The sequence below is a fragment of the Rhinoraja longicauda genome, chromosome 6 (genome assembly GCF_053455715.1).
Source record: "Rhinoraja longicauda isolate Sanriku21f chromosome 6, sRhiLon1.1, whole genome shotgun sequence".
Taxonomy (NCBI): Eukaryota; Metazoa; Chordata; class Chondrichthyes; order Rajiformes; family Arhynchobatidae; genus Rhinoraja; species Rhinoraja longicauda.
Genome location: NC_135958.1, coordinates 67150956 through 67172566, shown reverse-complemented (window position 1 = coordinate 67172566; position 21611 = coordinate 67150956). Strand labels below are relative to the sequence as shown.

Below are 21611 nucleotides of genomic sequence, written 5' to 3'. Positions count from 1 at the left end.
CAGACTAGCTGGAGTATGTTCTCAAGGCTCTCTCACGCAGACACAATATTTACAGTTTAATCACCGGCGGTAACCTTTGGCTGACAGAAGCAGCAAAACTGCAAGTCAGCAACTGCGGGCAACGACCGAACTTTAGCCACAGATCCGGAGAGTGCAGAGATGGAAGCACCGAGCCACGGCATCGTCCTCTTCATCCTCTTCATCCTGGCGCTGGTCGTCCCCGGAATCTCGGTAAACCCAGACTGGTCGAGGCGGGGAATGGGCAGGGGGGCTCGCTGGTCAACGTCGCGCTCCGGCCACTGTCCGCTCTGGTCCCACCCGCTGTGGCCAGTGTCCGCTCTGGTCCCACCCGCTGTGGCCAGTGTCCGCTCTGGTCCCATCCGCTGTGGCCACTGTCCGCTCTGGTCCCACCCGCTGTGGCCACTGTCCGCTCTGGTCCCACCCGCTGTGGCCAGTGTCCGGTCCCGTCTGCTCTGGCCAGTAGGTTGGACCGCGCTCAGCTTGTGTTGTTTTCCAGGCAGGCAGCTGTAACATGACTGGGATCTGGTGGAACGACCTTGGTTCCACCTTCTACCTGATCGAGGCCGACAACAGCCGCCTGAGCGGCCGCTATCAGACAGCGGTGGAGGCGGCGGAGAGAGAGGCCGGGCCCGATGGAATGGCGCCCGTGATTGGCATCAGGCACAGTGGCAGGGAGCCCACCTTCAGCATGTCCACGGTGTGGGCCGGAGGTGAGTGGGAGCCGCCGACAACAAACCACCAACCCCAGTGTGTAATAATTAACCAGGTATAGGTCCACTCTCGGCGATAATTAATCTCACACACTTTAACCCTAAAGACCTTTTTCATTAATCCCCAGTATCAACTCACCTCCATTGCAAATTATTTTCCAAAAATAATTAACCGCTCACATAAAGCTCCAAATAATCAGTGCTAATTAACTGCATTATAAAATATTCTCCCATTCTAATCGATCTGTGTATGAAGTCACTCAATAATTAACAAGAGTTAAAATATCCCACGATGTTAGTTAAACAGCTTTGATGATTAAGCCTTCGCTCTTTGTCCCTTCCATTCTCTGCCTCTCCCTCCTCTTTCTCGGTCTTTTGCTAACTTTACTGTCTGATTCTTCCCATCTCTGCCTCTCCCCGTGTGTGTTCTCTGTCTAATCTCCATTGCTTGCAACCTTCATCTTTATAACTCTGAAGCCCCTGAGGTTCCTTCACTGATTTATTTGTGGATCAAGTCTCCCTTTGCTGACTCTCATGCCACACACATTCTTTCTCCCTAAAAATCTCTCTCTGACCTTCTCTGGCTTTTGCCCATCCCACCAGTTTAACTGCCTTCTGCCTGCATCCACTATTATTGTGAAGCAGTATGTTGAAAGTAAAAGCCTATATTGAATTAAATAACTTGGGCCGTTTCTAAGTTAATGAATGCTTTAAAACGAGACAGCTGCGTAAATCAGCTGGGTGTGGTGGCCGTGGTCTCAAGGCTGAATAATAATGATTATTGGTCAAGAAGTGTTTCCTCTGGTTTTCAGGCTCCATTACCTCCTGGGTGGGTCAGTGTTTCATGCAGGAGGATGGGAAGCAGGTTCTGAAAACCATGTGGCTGTTGAGATCTCCGGTAGCCAACCTACAGGAGGACTGGAAATCGACAAGGTGAGCCTTCACTTTGGGTTGTCCAAACTTGGGGGTTCTCTATTAACTTGTGAGCAGTGACTTACATTTGTATGGATTTGTTAAAAAAATATAGGTGGTGAAAATGTTTGTGCAGTGGGGAACACAAGGAATCATTCCTTCTGCAAAAGCTGAAACAAAGCTGACCTCCTTCTCAGAAAAAACCCATTGTGCATGATTCAATCAATAACCTCAAACCTGAAATTGGTTGGCAAATGTTGGCTCCATTAAGAGTAAAAGGATCTGAAGCCAGAATCATAAAACAGGTCTTTTGGCCCAACTTGTCCATGCCAATCAAGATACCCCCAAATACACGTCCCACCTGAGTGTGTTCGGCCCATATCCCTCGAAACCTTTCATATCCATGTACCAGTCCAAATGTCTTTTAAATATTGTTATAGTTATTACCTCAATTACCTCCTCTGGCAGCTCGTTCCATATACCCACCACCCTCTGTGTGAAAAGGTTTCTCCTCTGGTTCCTATTAAATCATTTTGCCTCTTCACCTTAAACCCTGGTTCTTGATTCCCATAGTCTGTATAAAAGACTGCATTTACATAATCTATTCACCTCATGATCTTTTCCCCCTTCTAAGATCATCCCTCACCCTCCTACGCTCCAGTAGAGATCTAATGATTGATAAGACGTACAGGTATGTAGGTTAATTGGCTGGGTAAATGTAAAAATTGTCCCTAGTGGGTGTAGGATAGTGTTAATGTACGGGGATCACTGGGCGGCACGGACTTGGAGGGCCGAAAAGGCCTGTTTCCGGCTGTATATATATGATATGATATGATAAAACAGGCAGGTGGGCCTCTGTGGTCTCTTGCTCCTATGTGTGATATTTACACATTTACTTGTACTCATTCTTATGTTTTGCTTCTCCTAGAATTGGACAAGATACTTTCTACCAAATCGCGAAAGATGTCCCGTTAAAGGGTGAACTTCAATCTCCCAAACCTTAGCACCAACACATTTGTAGTATTTTCAATAAAGCAAAGTGTTTCAGTATGTGTGCTGCCTGATCCATAACTCCCATTGTTCATTGTATTGCACCACGTACTCTGCACCAGGGCATTATCATCCTGCTGAGGTTCACTGTCCTCCAGGAAGGCTTGGTGAAATGTTCATGTGCTATTGGGCTTACAGAGAGGAGACACAAGGAACTGCAAATGCTGGAATCTTGAGCAAAAAAAAAATGCAAGAGGAACTCAGCTGGTCGGTCAGCATCTGTGGAGGGAATGGACTGACGACCCATCTGTCCATCCCTTCCACAGATGCTGCCTGACCTGCTGAGTTCTTGAAGTGCTTTGTGTTTTGCTATTGACTGACAGGACTGGGTAGTCTGTGGCAGCCACTGTCATTTCCCACACATAGATTCAGCATCAGGCCACGTTTGGAGTATTTAGAGTCATTGAGTGTGGAAACAAGCCTTTCGGCCCAACTTGCCAACAATGTCCCAGCTACAATAGTCCCCCCTGCCTGCGCTTGGTCCATATCCTTCCAAGCCTGTCCTGTCACTGTACCTGTCTAACTGTAGGGAGAGGTTGGGCAGGCTAGGACTTTGTTCCTTAGCGTGCAGGAGGATGAGGGGTGATCTGATAGAGGTGTATAAGATCAGGAGGGGAATAGATAGGGTAGATAGATGCAGTCTTGTTTACCCAGAATAGGGGAATCAAGAACCAGGAGGTTTCATGTTAGAGGGGAAAGATTTAATAGGCGTCTGTGGGGCTTTTTTTTCACACATAGGGTGTAGGTATATGGAACAAGCTGCCACAGGCAGATACTATAACAACTATTAAAAGACATTTGGACAGTTACATGGATAGGAAATAAGTTAGAAGGATGAGAACCAAACGCGGGCAGATGGGACGAGTGCGCCTCTTGCTCAGCATGGATCAGTTGGACGAAGGGCCTGTTTCCATGCTGTATGACTTATGACTGATAATAAACATACACGAATTTTGAAAGACGCACTTTGGAGACTAGGCTCTGGTTATCATCTTCCAAAGTTCTATGAATCCTGCGAATTGAAGGATAGAAAATGGAAGCTCATTGTTTGAGAATGGAGAGGAGAAGGGACTTACCAACCTGTCTGTTGAAGGTTCGCAGGATACACTTGTAAACTAAACCCCTCAGCAATTCAAAGGCGAGGTATCGTGACAGGAACGGCGAAGGCGGGGCAGGTTCGCCTCCGCGCTCCGCCTAAAATGGCGGGCGGGCGGGCGGGGGTTGGGGCGGTCGAGGGCTGTCCGACCCGATCAACCCGACGACGCCGAGCGTCCCCTCCCCTGCCGCGCCGGTTGGAGCCGCAGCAGGTTTACGGCGGACAGGCGCTGCCAGGCCGACTGCTCCCCGGGTCCTTCGCAGCGCACAAGATGGCGGCGGCGACGGGCAGCTGGCGGGCGGCGGGTTGTCTGGGCGGGAAGGTCTGGCTCCCCTGGTGCGTGTGAGGAGAGGAAGGGTGCGACGGGAGAGGTGGTGGGATGCACGGCTTTGAGGGAGGTGGGTGGGCTGTGGGGAGAGCAGGGTGGGGTGAGGGCGATGGCGGGGGTCGGTATTATTGGGTCCATGAACCGGTAGATCTGCCATAACACAATTGTCGTGTTCCTGATAAACCTCGTGTTATAGAAATTCACGTTATAAAAACAATGATATGTGGGATGAGGGGACAGAGATTTTTCAGACGGGCAATGGTAACGTTATTATGTTTATTCTTACGTGTACCGAGGTACAGTGAAAAAGCTTTTTTGGTTGTGTGCTATCCAAGAGAGCGAAATGACGATACACGATTACAACCAAGACCAAGTCGTCCTCAGTGTACAAATACAGGATAAAGGAAATAACATTTAGTGCAAGATAAATTCCCGATTAAAGATAAACCGAGGGTCTCCTATGAGGTTGATTGTAGCTCAGTCACCGGATGACTGGATGATTCAGTTGCCAGAGCACAGCTGGGAAGAAACTGTCCCTGAATCTGGATATGCATTTTCAAACCTCTACCTCCTGCCTGATGGGAGAGAAGAGGGAGTTACCGGGGTGAGTCTCGTCCTTAATTATGCAGCATGAAGTGTTGATGGAAGGAAGATAGACACAAAAAGCTGGTGTAACTCAGCGGGACAGGCAGCATTTCTGGAGAGAAGGAATGAGTGACGTTTCAGTCCACAATTCTCTAATTTCTTGGATAAAGATGTTTCCAAACCAAACTGTGCTATTTTCCTGCAGTATTTCCAAAGGTCTTTACAACAGCAATAAGTTCATTTTGCTGTTGTTAAAATTACTAAAGGCTATATCTTACGTTGTTTAATAGAGTATCAATACACAAGTGTCAACAGTAATGATTGCTTGTCAGTTTCATTGTTAAAGTAGTAGCTGTGTTCTTAAGATACAACTGTGTTGGTTTGCTGGAGGTTACATGGAAACAGGTTTATTTTTCCCTCTACTGTTTAAATCCAAGACAACTATTTTATGTGCTTCTCAATTTCCAAAGCAACTTAAGTGGGTCTCTATTTCTTGATCAAAATTGTGTAAAAAACAATTCGGGAAACGTAATGTAAATTGTGTTCACTCGCATTATAACCAAGCTGCGATGGAAACGCATATTATAGCAGAACTAAAGATAGACACAAAATGCTGGAGTAACTCAGCGGGACAGGCAGCATCTCTGGAGAGAAGGAATGGGTGACTTTTTGGGTCTCGACATGAGACGTCACCCATTCCTTCTCTTCAGAGATGCTGCCTATCCTGTTGAGTCACTCCAGCATTTTGTGTCTATCTCGGTTTAAACCAGCATCTGCAGTTCCTTCCTACACATAGCAGAACTATCTCTGTTATGAATGTAGTGCATAATTATGGATCCATTGGGGAGGGGCAGGTGTATTGCAGGCTGTATGGAGGGAACAGAGCGCTGACTGGGAGGGCGGTAGTTTTGGTGAGGGGAAGGATGGGATTTATCTGAAGTTCTGTCTTTAACAAATGTGTCCATAGGCTTACACCAGTTCGGTGGTCACGATACAGCCGCAATTACCTGGAGCCTGAGATCAGCAAGGAACGACACCAGATTCCAACTACTGAGCTTAGCGCAGAGGAGAAAGCAGCACTGGAGCTAAAGGCAGTACAACCAATTAAGGCTGCCCTGAATGACAAAACAAGCAGCGTCTTCAGTGACCCCATGATCAAGTCAGTGGCTCGATTTAAGATAAAAATTCAATAGGAAAAGTGGTACAGGGAAAATGTAAAAATAGTATTAAATCCATAAAATGGCTTATGCGATACGATCAAACTTAATTTATCCCAGGAGGGAAATTGGTGTGCCAACAGTCATAAGACACAACAAGATACATGAAACATGAATGTAAGTGACGAGTGGAAAGTCCAGGATTTGGGATGTGCAAAGATACTGGAGGAAAGGGGGAAGGAGAGTCAGTCTACCCCACGACAGAAGGGGGAGGTGTTGTACAGTTTGATAGCCAGAGGGGAAAAGGATATCCTGTGGAGTTGTGTTGCAAAAGGATGTCTTGTGGTGTTCTGTGCTGCTGTGCTTATCATTGTCCTTATCTGTGCTTATAATTGAGAATAACAAAGCAGTAAATGTGAAGGAATGGCGGATTATACAATTCAGCAAAGGATGTTCAAGAAATTTGGAAAGAAAGGGAAAATAGAGAATGAGAGAAAATCAGTGAAAATCATAACAATGGAGTGTAATAGTTTTTATAGGAATGCAGAAAGAATGCAGATGTCAACCCTCCCTCGCACAGATGTTGCTCTGTTATGGGAGCTACAAATGTAGAATTCCTGTATTTAAAAACAAATAAATTATCGATGATGGAAATTTGAAATAGAATTAAAATACTGAATATATTCCACAAGAAACAAACTACTGGAGGAACTCAGCAGGTCAGTGGCAGGAAATGGACAGACAACTTTTTGGGTTGGTACCTTTCTTCAGAAAATCTCAAAAGTATGCCCACTTTGAAGTTCGCTCCACTACTTATAATACTCTCCAGATAAGGCAGCATCCATGAAAGAGAAGCAGCCAATTTTTCAGATTAGCGATCTTTCACCAGAACTAAGACAAATCGGAAATCAAATATGCTACAAAAGGGGTAGAGGCGAGGAGAGCAAAAGGAATCTCTGTGATGGGTGCAGACTCCTCTCCACTGGAGAAAACAAACATGGGTTGGGGAACACTGCAGAAAGCCCCCTGTCAGACTATGAAGGTAATCCTGACCTTCCTGTTCTTGTTTCACTTCAGTTCTCCACCTCACTCTAACTTCTGCTGTCAGTCTCCTGCACTGTTCCAGGGAAACCCATTGAAATCTCAAGAAACAGCATTTCATCTTCCGGCAAGACATGTGACACCTCTCAAGACTTAACAAAGAATTCAGCAATTTCAGATAACTAGTCTTTGCAATTTATATCAGAACTATCCGTTCATTGTTAGTTAATCTTCCTCTTGCTGAAGATGTTTTATGGCCTGCAGTGCTCAGTATCTCTCACTTCCAGCTTCCTCTGACTTTGTTTGCATCTCCATTTGACTTCTCCAGTACTTTTAACACCATTCGGCCTGCACTGCTAAGGAACAAACTGACAAAGATGCGGGTGGATGCTCCATTGGTGTCCTGGATCACCAACTACCTGACTGGACGATCACAGTATGTCAGGCTACAGAACTGTGTCTCGGACATGGTAGTGAGCAACACAGGGGATGGTCCTCTCTCCCTTCCTGTTCACCATCTACACCTCGGACTTCAGATATAACTTGGATTCCTGCCACCTGCAGAGGTTTTTGGGTGTCTCTGCAATTGTGGGCTGCATCAGTAAGGGAAGGGAAGCTGAATACAGAGGTGTAGTCAACAACTTTGTTGATTGGTGTGGGCTGAATCACCTGCAGCTTAATACCGACAAGACTAAAGAGTTAGTGGTGGACGTTAGGAGGAGAGGAATACCCCTGTCCCCTGTCTCCATCAATGGTGCGGATGTGCAGTTTACCAAGGAGTACAAATACCTTGGAGTTTACCTGAACAGTAAACTGGACTGGTCCAGGTACGCTGAGGCCCTGTACAAAAAGGGACCGAGCCACCTGTACTTTTTAAGAAGGCTCAGCTCCTTTAACATTTGCAGTAAGATGCTGCAGATGTTCTACCAATCGATGGAAGCCAGCACCATCTTCTTTGCTGTCATATGCTGGGGCAGCATGGCGAAGGCCGCGGATGCCAACGGGATTAACAAGCTCATCAGGATGGTTGGCTCCGTCCTGGGGGCGGTGTTGGATTCATGGGAGATTGTCTTGGAGGGGAGAATGCTCCTTAAACTGCGGAGCATCTTGGACAATACTGCTCACCCTCTCCATGACACACTGGTCAACCTGAGGAGTACCTTCAGCAACAGACTGGTTCCACCAAGATGCAGTACAGAGGCCACAGGAGATCCTTTTTTCCTGTGGTTATCAAACTACAACTCGGTTCCCTTCTGTCGTGGGATAGACTGACTCCCTTCCCCCCCCCCCACCCTTCCCAATCCTTTCCACTCATCACTTTAATTTCATGTATCTTGTGTTTTATGACTGTTGGCAGACCAATTTCCCTCCTGGGATAAATAAAGTTCTATTGATAGGGCCCTGGTAAGACCACATCTGGAGTATTGTGCACGGTTTTGGTCTCCTAATTTGAAGAAGGACATCCTTGTAATTGAGGCAGTGCAGCGTAGATTCACGAGATTGATCCCTGGGATGGCGGGACTGTCACATGAGGAAAGATTTGAAAAGACCGGGCTTGTATTCACTGGAGTTTAGAAGGATGAGAGGGGATCTTATAGAAACATATACAATTATAAAAGGACTGGGCAAGCTAGATGCAGGAAAAATGTTCCCAATGTTGGGGGAGTCCAGAACCAGGGGCCACAGTCTTAGAGTAAAGGGGGGGGCATTTAAAACTGAGGTGAGAAGGAACTTTTTCACCCAGGGAGCTGTGAATTTGTGGAATTCTCTGCCACAGAGGGCAGTGGAGGCCAAATCACTGGATGGATTTAATAGACAATAGACAATAGGTGCAGGAGTAGGCCATTCAGCCCTTCGAGCCAGCACCGCCATTCAATGCGATCATGGCTGATCACTATCAATCAGTACCCCATTCCTGCCTTCTCCCCATACCCCCTCACTCCGCTATCCTTAAGAGAGAGTTAGATGGAGCTCTAGGGGCTAGTGGAATCAAGGGATATGGGGAGAAGGCAGGCACGGGTTATTGATTGTGGACGATCAGCCATGATCACAATGAATGGTGGTGCTGGCTTGAAGGGCCGAATGGCCTCCTGCACCTATTTTCTGTTTCTATGTATCATATTGTATCTTTGGCTAGCTCCTTGGATCCTATATGATCTGCCTTCCGGGCCAGCCTACAATGCAGGATCTTGTCACAGGCCTTGCTAAAGTTCATATATACGATGTCTACAGCTTTGACCTTGTCGGTCCTCTAGGTCACCTCATCGTAGATCGCAGTCATATTCATGAGACACGATTTTCCACATACAAAGCCATGACACAAATTTCTATGTTTCTAAATCTCGCTGCCAGAGGCCCAGGAATTTTCCCCAATATTCTCACAATGTCCTAGGATACATTTGGTCACGAGGATTTATCTACCATTATGCAGTTTATGCTAGCACCTCCTCTTTTTGTAATGTGGATATGCTTCAAGAAATCACTATTGTCCAGTAAATACAATCTCTGGACTAAGAACGGGTAAAAAATATTGATGATCGCACTGATCCTTAAGAGACTATTCTCTCGCCATATTTATTCACAAAATGCTGGAGTAACTTAGCAGGTCAGGCAGCATCTCAGGAGAGAAGGAATGGGTGACATTTCGGGTCGAGACCCTTCTTCAGACTGATGTCAGGGGGGAGGGACAAAGGAAGGATATAGGTGGAGACAGGAAGATAGAGGGAGAACTGGGAAGGGGAAGAGAGGGACAGTGGAACTATCTAAAGTTGGAAATGTCAATGTTCATACCGCTGGGCTGCAAGCTGCCCAAGCGAAATATGAGGTGCTGTTCCTCCAATTTCCAGTGGGCCTCACTATGGCACTGGAGGAGGCCCATGACAGAAAGGTCAGAGTGGGAGTGGGAGGGGGAGGGGAGTTGATGTGCTCAGCCACCGGGAGATCAGGTTGGTTAAGGCGGACTAAGCGAAGGTGTTGAGCGAAACGATCGCCGAGCCTGCGTTTAGTTTCGCCGATGTAAAGAAGTTGACATCTAGAGCAGTGGATACAATAGATGAGGTTGGAGGAGGTGCAGGTGAACCTCTGCCTCACCTGGAAAGACTGTTTGGGTCCTTGGATGGAGTTGAGGGGGGAGGTAAAGGGACAGGTGTTGGGGTCCCGTTGGAGGTGACGGAAATGTTGGAGGATGATTTGTTGGATACGTAAGAACGAGGGGGATTCTGTCTTTGTTACGAATGGAGGGAGGGGGAGCAAGAATGGAGCTGCGGGATATAGAGGAGGCCCTAGTGAGAGCCTCATCTATAATGGAAGTGAGGAAGCCCCGTTTCCTGAAGAATGAGGACTTCTCTGATGCCCTAGTGTGAAACACCTCATCCCGGGCGCAGATGCGACGTAGACGGAGGAATTGGGAGTAGGGGATAGACTTTTTGCAGGAGACAGGGTGGGAAGAAGTGTAGTCCAAATAGCTGTGCGAGTCAGTGAGTTTATAGTAGATGTCAGTCACTAGTCTGTCTCCTGTGATGGAGATGGTGAGGTCCAGAAAGAGTAGGGAGATGTCGGAGATAGTCCAAGTATATTTAAGGGCAGGATGGAAATTGGTAGTGAAGTGTCTGAAGTCAGTGAGTTCTGCATGGGTACAAGAGGTAGCACCAATGCAGTCGTCGATGTAGCTGATGTAGAGTTCGGGGATGGGGCCTGTGTACGTCCGGAACAGGGATTGTTCGACGTACCCGACAAAGAGGCAGGCATAGCGAGGGCCCATGCGAGTGCCAATAGCTATGCCTCTGGTTTGGAGGAAGTGGGAGGAGTTAAAGGAGAAGTTGTTAAGTTGTTTTCCTACACTATTCTCTCGCCAGATACCCATTTGCTCTTAAGATTCTGACAGAATTTATTAGGATTCTGCTTTACATTTGCTAATGCTACCTCATGTCTCAGTTTGCTCTCCTGATTTCCCTTGCAAGTATTTCTGCATCCTTTATCTTCCTTGAGGGATTTGCTTATACCTCCCAATATGCTTCCTTTTACCAGACCAGAGCCTTAATATCCCTTGTGAACTAGGGTTCCCTAATCCCACCAGTCTTACTCTTCACTCAAACAAGTAAATGATAGCCCTGAAGACTCCGTCTCACTTTTAAAGGCCCCCCACTTATCAGACACCCTTTAATCTTTGCAAGTTTTTGTGTAATTAGCTTTGCCCTAAGTGAGGACTTCAACTTGTAGACTATTTCTATCTTCATAACTATTTGAAAAACTAATAGAATTACAATCACTAGTCCCACGGTGCTCCCTCATTGATACTTCAGTCACTAGCCTGACCTCATTACCCAAAAGGAGGTCGGTATTGCCCCTCTCTAATGGAGCCATATACATATTGAGTTTAAAGAGCCAAAGGTCCCACCGAGTCCATGCTCACCATTGATCACTTGTTCTCACCAGTTCTATGTTATCCCACTTTCTCATCCTCTCCCTCCACTCAAGGGGCAATTTAAGGAGGCCACAACCTACAAATCCGCAAATCGTTGGGATGTGGGAAGAAACCCACGCAGTCACAGGGAGAATGTGCAAACTCCACATACGTGAGGTCAGGATCAAACCCGGGTTTCTGACGTGAGAAAACAGCTCTACCAGGTGTACCATTATAGCTTGAGGAAAACTTCCCGAGCGCACTGAACAAATTCTGCTCCACCCAAGTCCTTAGCACTATGGCAGAGTGGGAGACCAATCTTTAGGAAAGGAGGGAGAAAGAAACAACAAACTAATGATCTGTAGTCTGTTGATAATCAGGTAGTGATGAATGTTTTGTGTCAGTCTGCACAGGGTGCAGAAGTCTTGTTCCACGCAATCTATACACCAATGATTGTTGCTCTGTCTGCCCTTGCATAGCATCTTCCTATGGACCGTGGAGGTCTTCCTGACTTGCTCTTTGGGTCTTTGTGAGTTTTTCAAACATTTAAAGTTGAAATAGCAGCCCAATTAATTGACTTATTTTTATTTGTTTCTCAGCAAATTCACCAACATGATGATGAAGGGAGGTCAGAAGCTGCTGTCTAGGTCGATCATGAGCAAGGTAACATTTGTTTTCTCTATATATCCCTGTGCCTTGTTCTCCTGCTGCCCCACCTCCATTCCCTGCCCTGCCCACATAGTCAGGAGGGCAAATAGAGGCACAAGATAGATTTGGCAAATTTTCCAGTTGTACGGAAAGAGATGCAACATATTTGCTTAACATCAAAATCTTATTTTTTGTTATAATTTCTCTAATAATCTTCTATTTACTTCTACCAATCTTTCGTTTGTAATCTTCCAGAAGCTCTAACAGTTTGCTTTTCTATTTCTTGTGCATTTTTCTCTTGCATTTATTTTCTCTCTTCTTTCATGACTTCAGAAACTCTGCCAATTCTCAGGCCTGCTTCTTTCGACAAACATTGTTAGTCTCTTTTTAATCCAGTATTATCCTAAATCTTTTCAAGCATAGATGGATTAGCTTTCCCTAGAATGTGTTTGTCAATAGACAATAGACAATAGGTGCAGGAGTAGGCCATTCGGCCCTTCGAGCCAGCACCGCCATTCAATGTGATCATGGCTGATCATTCTCAATTAGTACCCCGTACCTGCCTTCTCCCCATAGTCCCTGACTCCGCTATCCTCAAGAGCTCTAACTAGCTCTCTCTTAAATGCATTCAGAGAATTGGTCTCCACTCCCTTCTGAGGCAGAGAATTCCACAGATTCACAACTCTCTGACTGAAAACGTTTTTCCTCATCTCCGTTCTAAATTGCCTACCCCTTATTCTTAAACTGTGGCCCCTGGTTCTGAACTCCTCCAACATTGGGAACATGTTTACTGCCTCTAACGTGTCCAACCCCTTAATAATCTTACACGTTTCGATAAGATCCCCTCTCATCCTTCTAAATTCCAGTGTATACAAGCCTAGTCGCTCCAGTCTTTCAACATATGACAGTCCCACCATTCCGGGAATTAACCTAGTAAACCTACACTGCACGCCCTCAATAGCAAGAATATCCTTCCTCAAATTTGGAGACCAAAACTGCACACAGTACTCCAGGTGCTGTCTCACTAGGGCCCTGTACAACTGCAGAAGGACCTCTTTGCTCCTATACTCAACTCCACTTGTTATGAAGGCCAACATTCCATTGGCTTTCTTCACTGCCTGCTGTACCTGCATGCTTCCTTTCAGTGACTGATGCACTAGGACACCCAGATCTTGTTGTACGTCCCCTTTTCCTAACTTGACACCATTCAGATAATAATCTGCCTTCCTATTCTTACCACCAAAGTGGATAACCTCACACTTATCCACATTAAACTGCATCTGCCATGCATCCGCCCACTCACACAACCTGTCCAAGTCACCCTGCAACCTCATAGCATCTTCCTCACAGTTCACACTGCCACCCAGCTTTGTATCATCTGCAAATTTGCTAATGGTACTTTTAATCCCTTCATCCAAGTCATTGATGTATATTGTAAATAGCTGCGGTCCCAGCACCGAGCCTTGCGGTACCCCACTAGTCACTGCCTGCCATTCTGAAAGGGACCCATTTATCCCCACTCTTTGCTTTCTGTCTGTCAACCAATTTTCTATCCATGTCAGTACCCTACCTCCAATACCATGTGCTCTAATTTTGCCCACTAATCTCCTATGTGGGACCTTGTCGAAGGCTTTCTGAAAGTCCCATAACCACTGTAGCATTACATTTGCGACATGCCAATTTTAGCTCCTGATTCAACTTGCACCCTATGTCGAGGCTACTGTTTGGGGGCCTGTAGATGACTCCCATTAGGGTCTTTTTACCCTTACAATTCCTCATTTCTATCCATACTGATTCTACATCTCCTGATTCTATGTCACCCCTTGCAAGGAGGTGAATATCATTCCTTACCAATAGAGCGACCCCGCCCCCTCTGCCCACCTGTCTGTCTTTTCTATACGTTGTGTACCCCTGAATATTCAGTTCCCAGCCCTGGTCCTCTTGTAGCCATGTCTCAGTGATTCCCACAACATCATACTTGCCAATGTCCAACTGAGCCTCAAGCTCATCCACTTTTTTTATACTTCGCGCATTTAAATACAACACTTTAACTTCGGTATTCACCTCCCCTCTCACACTGGTCACAATTGGCACTGACCATACTCTCTTATCCCTTCTAGAACTTCCCTTCCCATTCATTCGAGAGTCCTTTGCAATTTCTCCTGTATTCGCATCCCCTTTAACTCCATCTTCATATTCCCAATTTGTCAACCCCTCCCCCCCACTACTTAGTTTAAAGCCACACCTGAGAACTTTGAAATAGTTTGCCATTGTTTATCAGCTTTTTTATACCTACTCTTCAGCTCAACCATTACATTGCATTGTTACACAATGATGTACCATTTCTCAGCAAGCCTGTACCCCAGCTCTGTATCTGCACCCACAAATCCCAGGCTATACTTTCCCACCCAAGCTGCCGCCCATTCTGTGTCTCAGAAGGGTGCCAGTTGAACTGATTACTGCACTTTGCACAATGCATAAAGGATCTTCATTTTGCATGACGTTCTCCAAAGTGTAATGTTGGCAACTTTGGAATCCTGAGCAGTTCTGTTGTCTTGTCTGTTCTAATGAGGGAATTTGTGTTCATTAGACTTTTGAATCGATAAAACGGAAGCAGATTGAAAGTTACCACAAGTCTTCCGAGTCTGAAAAGGACGCCATTGAATGTAACCCACACAAGATCTTCCACCAGGCTCTGGAGAATTGTAAGCCTGTCATTGGGTTAATCAATGTGCAACGAGGCGGCAAGTCTTACCAGGTATGCCTGCCTTACTCTTCATTCATAGTTATGTTTTTGATTTGTCAATTGCCACTACCTCGTGACTTAAATTTTCAACCAGGCACGTGGCTGTTCTTTAGGCATCAATCTGAGCAGCAGGCATGGTGTATTATTTCTCCTGACTGGTGCATGTGCCACAAATGAAGGAAGGTGTACATGCATATACATACATATTTTGTTGCATCCTGGTTGCACAGATGTGTACACCTGTGCACATACAACATTTGCAAAAAAATGCATAAAGACATGTTTATGAAATATGCTTTATATATCCTGGGTTGTCAAATGATAGGAGCAGAATTAGGCCTTTTAGCCCATCAAGTCTACTCTGCCATTCAATCTTCTTCTTCTTGCGTTTGAGGCAGCAGAAATTATGTAACGCCCTCCAGGCGCTGTAGCCAGTGCAATGTGCTGCTGTCAAGGGCCGTGAGGTCTACCTCTCCACCAGGGGGACGGAGGACAGTGCAGTGGAAAATGACATGTTGCGCTGTTTGCTGGTCTACTCCACACATGCAGGCTGCTGATGTACGCAACCCCCAACGATGCATGTTGGCATTGAACCGGCCGACCCCTGTGTGGAGCCGGTTCAGGGCGACCCACTCTTTGTGGGGCATGTCCGAGCCGGGTGGGGCTGTGGTGTTCGGTGCGACAGTGAATTGAGGAGGTCGCGATGCCTGTTCCCAGCTGGTTCTCCATGCTCCTAGTATGTTGAAACCGGAGCCACAGAGGGTCGCTGCATGACGGGAGAAAGGGTGACGAGATGACAGGCGTTGAGGTCCCAGTTGCTGTGAATCCTGGGCGAGATGGTGCAAAGGATATTTGGTGTCCGATGGGGCCCTGCACACCAGCCTATGAGTGAAGAACTCTCTGCGAAGCTTGGCGGGGCAATACCTGCGAGATCCGTCGGAGTAGGGCGTAGGCAGCCAGTGATGATCCGCATAGTGTCATTGAGGGTGGCGTCTAGCTTGCTGGTATGAGCGCTGCCAAGCATCGCAGGAGGTTGTTCCGTGCCGAGACTTTAGCACGGAGAGCTTCAAGGTGTTGCTGGTAGGTCAGCTGCCGATCTAGTTTTACCCCGTATGTAGGAAATGGGTTGTAGGGTAGGGGTGACCCATTGAGGGTGACGGTTAGCTGGCGTTAAGTTTCCTTGTTCAGGTGAAAGGCCGTTGTGGTGGTTTTTGCCACACTCAGTTTTAGTCTCCAGGTCTTAAGGTAGCCCGCGACAGGTTCCATATCTGCTGAGAGCACATCCTCAACATTTGACCAGCTCTTGTCTGAGTGCAGTAAGGCCAAGTCACCTGCGTATCCATCCTGGCGCGAGGTCGTGCGTGACAGATCGCTGATATAAAGATTGAAGAGCATGGGGGCCAGTACCGAGCCTTGGAGGACTCCGTTTCTTAGGCGTCGCAGTCGGCTAGATTGTCCGTCGCTGGTCTTGAGTACAAAACTGCGGTTGGCAAGGATGTTGGCAAGGAGCCGCACTAAATGACGGTCAGGGATGGTTCGGAGGAGCTTCAAGATCAAGCCCTGGTGCCGCACAGTATCATAAGCGGCGGTGAGGTCCACCAGTGCGATGCCCGCCTTGTCACCCTTTTCGAAACTGTCTTCGATGTCATTGGTCAGCTTGACTATTTGATGGGTGGTGCAGCGTCCGCGCCGAAATCCGGCTTGTTGAGCGGGTAGTTGAGGGTCAACGATTGGATCGAGCCGGGCCAGGAGAAGCCGTTCGAGGAGCTTGTACGGGACACAGAGGAGTGAGATGGGCCGATAGTTCCTTGGGTCGTCCGCAGGCTTGTTTGGTTTTGGTAGTGCAATGACGGTGGCTTTCCGCCAGATCATGGCTGATCTATATACATCTGTATTTATACACATTCATCTATGTAATAACCTTTCTCTTCTGTAACGTCAAACTTCTTTACCTGAACCCAAGTAAGCTGGACTATTTAATGGTGAATACCCCCCTCCCATAGAGGTGAAGTTGTCCCCTCAGTACTGCTGCACTGTGTGGCCTGGATGTGTTCAGGCTCTAGCTTGGACGCAAGACTGGGCTGCTTCGTGGTTAATTAACAAATTTTATTCTCTGAATTGTTTTCTGTTACAGGTTCCGACGCCACTTAAGGACAGCCGTAGGCGTTTTCTGGCCATGAATTGGTTAATTACTGAATGCCGTGAGAATCGGCACCGGCGCACACACATGCATGAAAAGCTGTCCCAGGAGCTACTTGCTGCCTTTAAAAATGAGGGCAGTGTGGTCAAGAGAAAGCACGACCTTCACAAAATGGCAGAGGCGAATCGAGCCTTCGCCCACTACAGGTGGTGGTGAGGCAGAGCACAGGACACCCAAGACTATGAGCAGTGGAGTTAACCAGCAGCACAGGCCGGAAGGAATGGCCCTGTTTCTCTACCTTGATGTTTAATACTTTATACATTATACAGTTACGACAGTACGAGTAACACTTCTGTGTTTGATACTACATCTGCCCCCCCAGGTTGGGGAGTTGTCTGGGCGTTGTCTCTTGGGCTCAGTGTGGGGGTGCAGGGAGTAATGTCTATGCTGAGGGGAGAGGTGAGCCTCTGATATTGTGTTTCTGCCAGATGCGAGGAGCATTGAGTGCTGTGTTCCAGGCCACAGGGTGGAGGAGTGACTGACTGGGGGTGTTGTGTGTGCGCATGTTCACGCCTGTATGCGTGTTTGTGTGTGTTTAGCAGGTGCAAGGTGCGACTAGTGGTATGTCCCAGGCCAGAGGGTCGGTTACTGTGAGCTGGCGGAGGGAGTTGACAGTGCCACTGATAGGTGAGCAGTGACTGACTGACACTGATGGGTGTGATTGCTCTTACCGATCATTACATTTTTTAAACACCACAAACACCAAAAATATTCCAGCGAAATAATAGTTTCCAGGAAGTGCATGAAGTGTAAAGGGAGGATCAGCTCCCACTTTGTCAACATTCCATTAGGTCTCAGAACATCAGTACCTGCCCGGAATCTTTTTATCTTTGTATGTGGATTCTTGAATCTTCATGAGTCACCATTGCCATTCTTTCACAGTTCAGCATGTACAGGTTGAACACCGATTTTCCACCACCCTAGGTTCCAGACTCTTTCTGGATTATCTGTTTTTCCGTACCAGCAGATAATGAAACGACAATACACCCCTGCCTTGCTATTGAGTGCCAGAAACTTAAAAGAAATATAAAATGTAAACTGAATGTGAATGACATGCCAACCCAACCCGGCTCTCAACGCCATCTCCCCCGCCGTTTAGAGCCCCGGTTCTGACTCTACTTCTGACTCGCCAGGTGCACCAGCGAGCCCCTCTCACCTGCTGCTGTTTCTTGCTGTCGGCAGTGGCCTCTTCCCCTGCCCCATTCCGCCCCCTCCTACCCCCATGGTCGCTACCTTATCCTTCTCCCTCGGAGCCACCAACATACCCCACCTTGGAAGAGACATCAGGTAAGAGGGGAGGGAGCCCCACAGTAACCACGCCTAGTTTTAAAGTGAAACGACACAAAGTGCTCGTGTAACCTGGCTGACTGAATCAGTCTGTGGAAGGGTCCTGATGTCACCTATCCATGTTCTCTCGAGACCCTGACCCACTAAATTCCTCCAGCACTTTGTGTCCTTTTGTCTATTAATTGTCATCTGCAGCCTTCGGCAATAATGCTCACCACTCCCCTGTGGTCCGTTATAACAAGAGTTTCCTGTAAACTGAACATAGCGGACTGAGTGATCTCTGTTATTGCCGATGACTGCAGATGATGTGTCTGTCCAGCTCGATGGTTAGATCATATTCTCTGACCACCAGTCCTGACAACATTGTCTTGCACCTGGGTCTCTGGACTATCAACTCTCTCCAAAGCCCTTGGCAGTACACAACAATTTATACTCTCGTCTTGTCCTGTTTGCTGGTCTGTGTTGAAGGGGACATTTTTACTAATCCTACAGGTGGACTGCCTGGCCTTGTGCAGTATCCCAGCTTCTCTCAAGTCTGCTGCTCTGCCAATATATCTGTCGGACTGCTTCATGTCTGGCCTTGGGCATCGCAGATGTGATATTCGCTGTTCCTTTGCTGAAGGGTGTTGCTGCTGGATGCCACCTGGTTCTAGGCCTGGTATTGCACCCATTAGGCTGGCAAAGATAATAAGCCTGACATTATGAGTGAGAAGATAGCGACTCGCTGTGGCGACAACCCATTACTACAGCCAGTTACCTTCCATCACTGAAGAAGGGACTCGACCCGAAACATCACCCATTCCTTCTCTCCAGAGATGCTGCCTGTCCTGCTGAGTTGCTCCACCATTTTGTGTCTATCGGATGAAGCTGCATTGTAAATGTTCGAACTTTGCTGCACTTTATTGAAATGTAACACAAATTACCCTTTCATATGTCAGTTCTGCAGTTCAAATGTGGTTGGCAAATTATTCAGAAAATTACCACAATTTTCTTTCACACAGGACTATCTTTAATATAGTTGGTTGCATCTTCATTGAATGATCACTTCGAGGTCACAGAATAGGTTTTGATATTAAATGTTTTCATATGCACTGTCCAGTGTGATGTGGGAATACAGGCAGAATTTGATTTGATAAACCCTTCAAGATTATTGCCAGTGAAACCAAACAAAATGATGAAAATGTTCACTCTGTTCATGTTTTTTATCCACCAGGCCAAAAGTCCAGTAATTTACTTCCTTGCTGGTTGCATTTAAAGTGAGTAGTTATCATCTGCTGCACAGTAAATCTTTAAAATACAGCATAAAGGTGACTTTTATTTGAAAATAAGTTGGTAGCAGCCAAAACAATCAACTCTTTATGTTTCTCAAACTCCAATTTTCTTCTAAAATGTTTTAATTTAACCCTGCACAAAGTGTTAAGAGAGACCGGATCACAAAGTGTTGGAGGAACTCGCAGGTCAGGCAGTAGCTGGGGACGGGATGGACAAGTGATGCTTTGTGTTAGGACCTGTCTTCGTGTAAAGAGAAATAGTTATAGACAACTCAGGAAATAGCTCTAGGTATGGTCTCACCAACATCTTGTACAGTTGTAACATGACTGATAATGGCAAGGCCAATTGGCTTCTTCACCACCCTGTCTACTTATGTAACCCTTTTCTGAGAGCTATATACATGTACCCTTTAGTCTCCTACAACCATTTCCTGGGCCCTGCCATTGATTGTGATGTCCTGCCCAAATTTAACTTAGAAAGTGCAACACTTTGCACTTGTTTGAGTTAAAATCCATCTGCCCACTTTCCAAGTTGGTCTAGATCCTATTGTAATCATAACCGTGACCTGCGTGGGTTTTCTCCGAGATCTTCGGTTTCCTCCCACACTCCAAAGACGTACAGGTATGTAGGTTAATTGGCTGGGCAAATGTAAAAAATTGTCCCTCGTGGGTGTAGGATAGTGTTAATGTACGGGGATCGCTGGGCGGCACGGACTTGGAGGGCCGAAAAGGCCTGTTTCCGGCTGTATATATATGATATGATATGATAACCATCACTGTTCACTATAACATCGATATTCGTGTCATCTTCAAACTTGTTAATCATGCTGACTAAATTTTCATCCAAATCTTTAATGTGACAAAAACACAGAGGACTCAGCACTGATCCCTGCAGTACACCACTGGTCACTGACCTCCAATATACAAAATATCCTTCCACTATCACCCACTGGCTCCTACCATTGTCTATTTGGATCCATTTGCCTAGCTCACTCTAGATTCCATGTGTTCTCCCCAGCTAAATCAGTTGGCCTTGCGGGACCTTGTCAAAGGCCTTATTAAAGTTTATAAATGTGGATAACATTTAGCCCCTGCCCACTTTATTCCTCAAGATCACCTCTTTAGAAAATTACCTAATAGTGGGAGTTTGGGTGATTAATATCACTGCTTCCAGAGTGGCCTTTAGACTTTCCACAGAAGCTCTGGGTGGGATGGACACCGGCCTATGTGGTAATGGTTGGATTGTGAAAGGGAAACAAAACCCTGGGGTTGGTACTAGGTTTCGTTAGAGCATGTGGACAGGTTTCAGTTCAGCACCTCAGAATATAAAGTTGTGATTACATCAGTTTGCCTGCTTGATCCCAGTCACTGTTCTTTCAACCCATTCTCTCTCCTCCCAACTAGAACAAACTTAAACCCATAGTTTAGACTAACTCTACTCAACGCTGCCCATGAGAACTAAACACCTAAACCACATTCACAACACTTGACAGTGAAAGTCTTAAGGATGAAGCCAGTCACATTGAGTACTTTTTTTTTTAATTTGCATCACAAATAACATCCAAATACAAAGTCCAAAATGCCAGAATTTAATCTGAAGTCACATGAAAAACACACACTCAATACTTTACATCACAGGGAGGAAATGACTCATGCCTTTCCCAGCAGGCCTCCTGCCTGGAGAACCTATGGAACATTCAAATGTAAAGTGCTAATACAAAATGAAGTTCAAACTTTAACTTTACAATAAAAACCAACTTTTATTCAGTCTGCAGCTGAGATAATGAAGTGAACGGGGGCTTTATCCCAGCACAAGGCTGGAGACTCCGCCGGGTGGGACCTTTTGGGGCTTAAATGGTCCAGATTGAGCAGATGCTACCGGGTTGGGCACAGGTCCTTCCTTCTTTCCCTGGGTCTCCGTTTGGCTTTCACTTTCAACTGGGGGGGGGGGGGGGGGGAGGAGAAAAATAGCAAAAATTAGACCAAGAATCTGCAATTTTATTTGAAATAGGAAAGATTTTAATTATTGAGTGGTTGCACCTAACCAAGTACAGCATTGCAAAAGTAAACAAGGCAATACACAGCATTAAGGACAAAGCAGAGGGTATTTAATGAATTGTACTTCTATAATAAAATTAAAGCAATATAGCAGCAGTT

The 21611-nt window shown here is 46.3% G+C and overlaps 3 protein-coding genes across 4 annotated transcripts in view; 2 read left to right on the top strand and 1 right to left on the bottom strand.

Moving 5' to 3' along the window:
• On the top strand, window positions 1-2693 carry avd (avidin). The gene is made up of 4 exons (XM_078401228.1): window positions 1-231; window positions 518-731; window positions 1544-1664; window positions 2572-2693. Exons 1-4 carry the CDS (start codon window positions 160-162, stop codon window positions 2645-2647), a joined length of 483 nt encoding a protein of 160 aa, XP_078257354.1. The 5' UTR covers window positions 1-159; the 3' UTR covers window positions 2648-2693.
• A 1225-nt stretch (window positions 2694-3918) lies between these two features.
• On the top strand, window positions 3919-21363 carry mrps7 (mitochondrial ribosomal protein S7). Its single transcript, XM_078401235.1, has 5 exons — window positions 3919-4125; window positions 5670-5861; window positions 11902-11965; window positions 14541-14708; window positions 16831-21363. Exons 1-5 carry the CDS (start codon window positions 4061-4063, stop codon window positions 17050-17052), a joined length of 711 nt encoding a protein of 236 aa, XP_078257361.1. The 5' UTR covers window positions 3919-4060; the 3' UTR covers window positions 17053-21363.
• Window positions 20983-21611, bottom strand: part of LOC144594547 (jupiter microtubule associated homolog 1-like) — a 33626-nt gene continuing 32997 nt past the window's right edge. For both annotated transcript variants that reach the window (XM_078401238.1, XM_078401237.1), the window contains one exon: window positions 20983-21392. In XM_078401238.1, coding sequence (XP_078257364.1) covers window positions 21256-21392 — 137 coding nt within the window. In that variant the 3' untranslated portion in view covers window positions 20983-21255. The remainder of the gene's footprint in view (window positions 21393-21611) is intronic.

What these genes read in the sequence shown, in the direction of transcription:
- avd (XM_078401228.1), top strand. Translation starts at nt 160, where the DNA reads ATGGAAGCACCGAGCCACGGCATCGTCCTCTTCATCCTCTTCATCCTG. An exon ending in TGGTCGTCCCCGGAATCTCG is followed by an intron (nt 232 to 517) that starts GTAAACCCAGAC and finishes GTTGTTTTCCAG; the next exon opens with GCAGGCAGCTGTAACATGAC. An exon ending in GTCCACGGTGTGGGCCGGAG is followed by an intron (nt 732 to 1,543) that starts GTGAGTGGGAGC and finishes TCTGGTTTTCAG; the next exon opens with GCTCCATTACCTCCTGGGTG.
- mrps7 (XM_078401235.1), top strand. Translation starts at nt 4,061, where the DNA reads ATGGCGGCGGCGACGGGCAGCTGGCGGGCGGCGGGTTGTCTGGGCGGG. An exon ending in GGGAAGGTCTGGCTCCCCTG is followed by an intron (nt 4,126 to 5,669) that starts GTGCGTGTGAGG and finishes ATGTGTCCATAG; the next exon opens with GCTTACACCAGTTCGGTGGT. An exon ending in CTAGGTCGATCATGAGCAAG is followed by an intron (nt 11,966 to 14,540) that starts GTAACATTTGTT and finishes TGTGTTCATTAG; the next exon opens with ACTTTTGAATCGATAAAACG.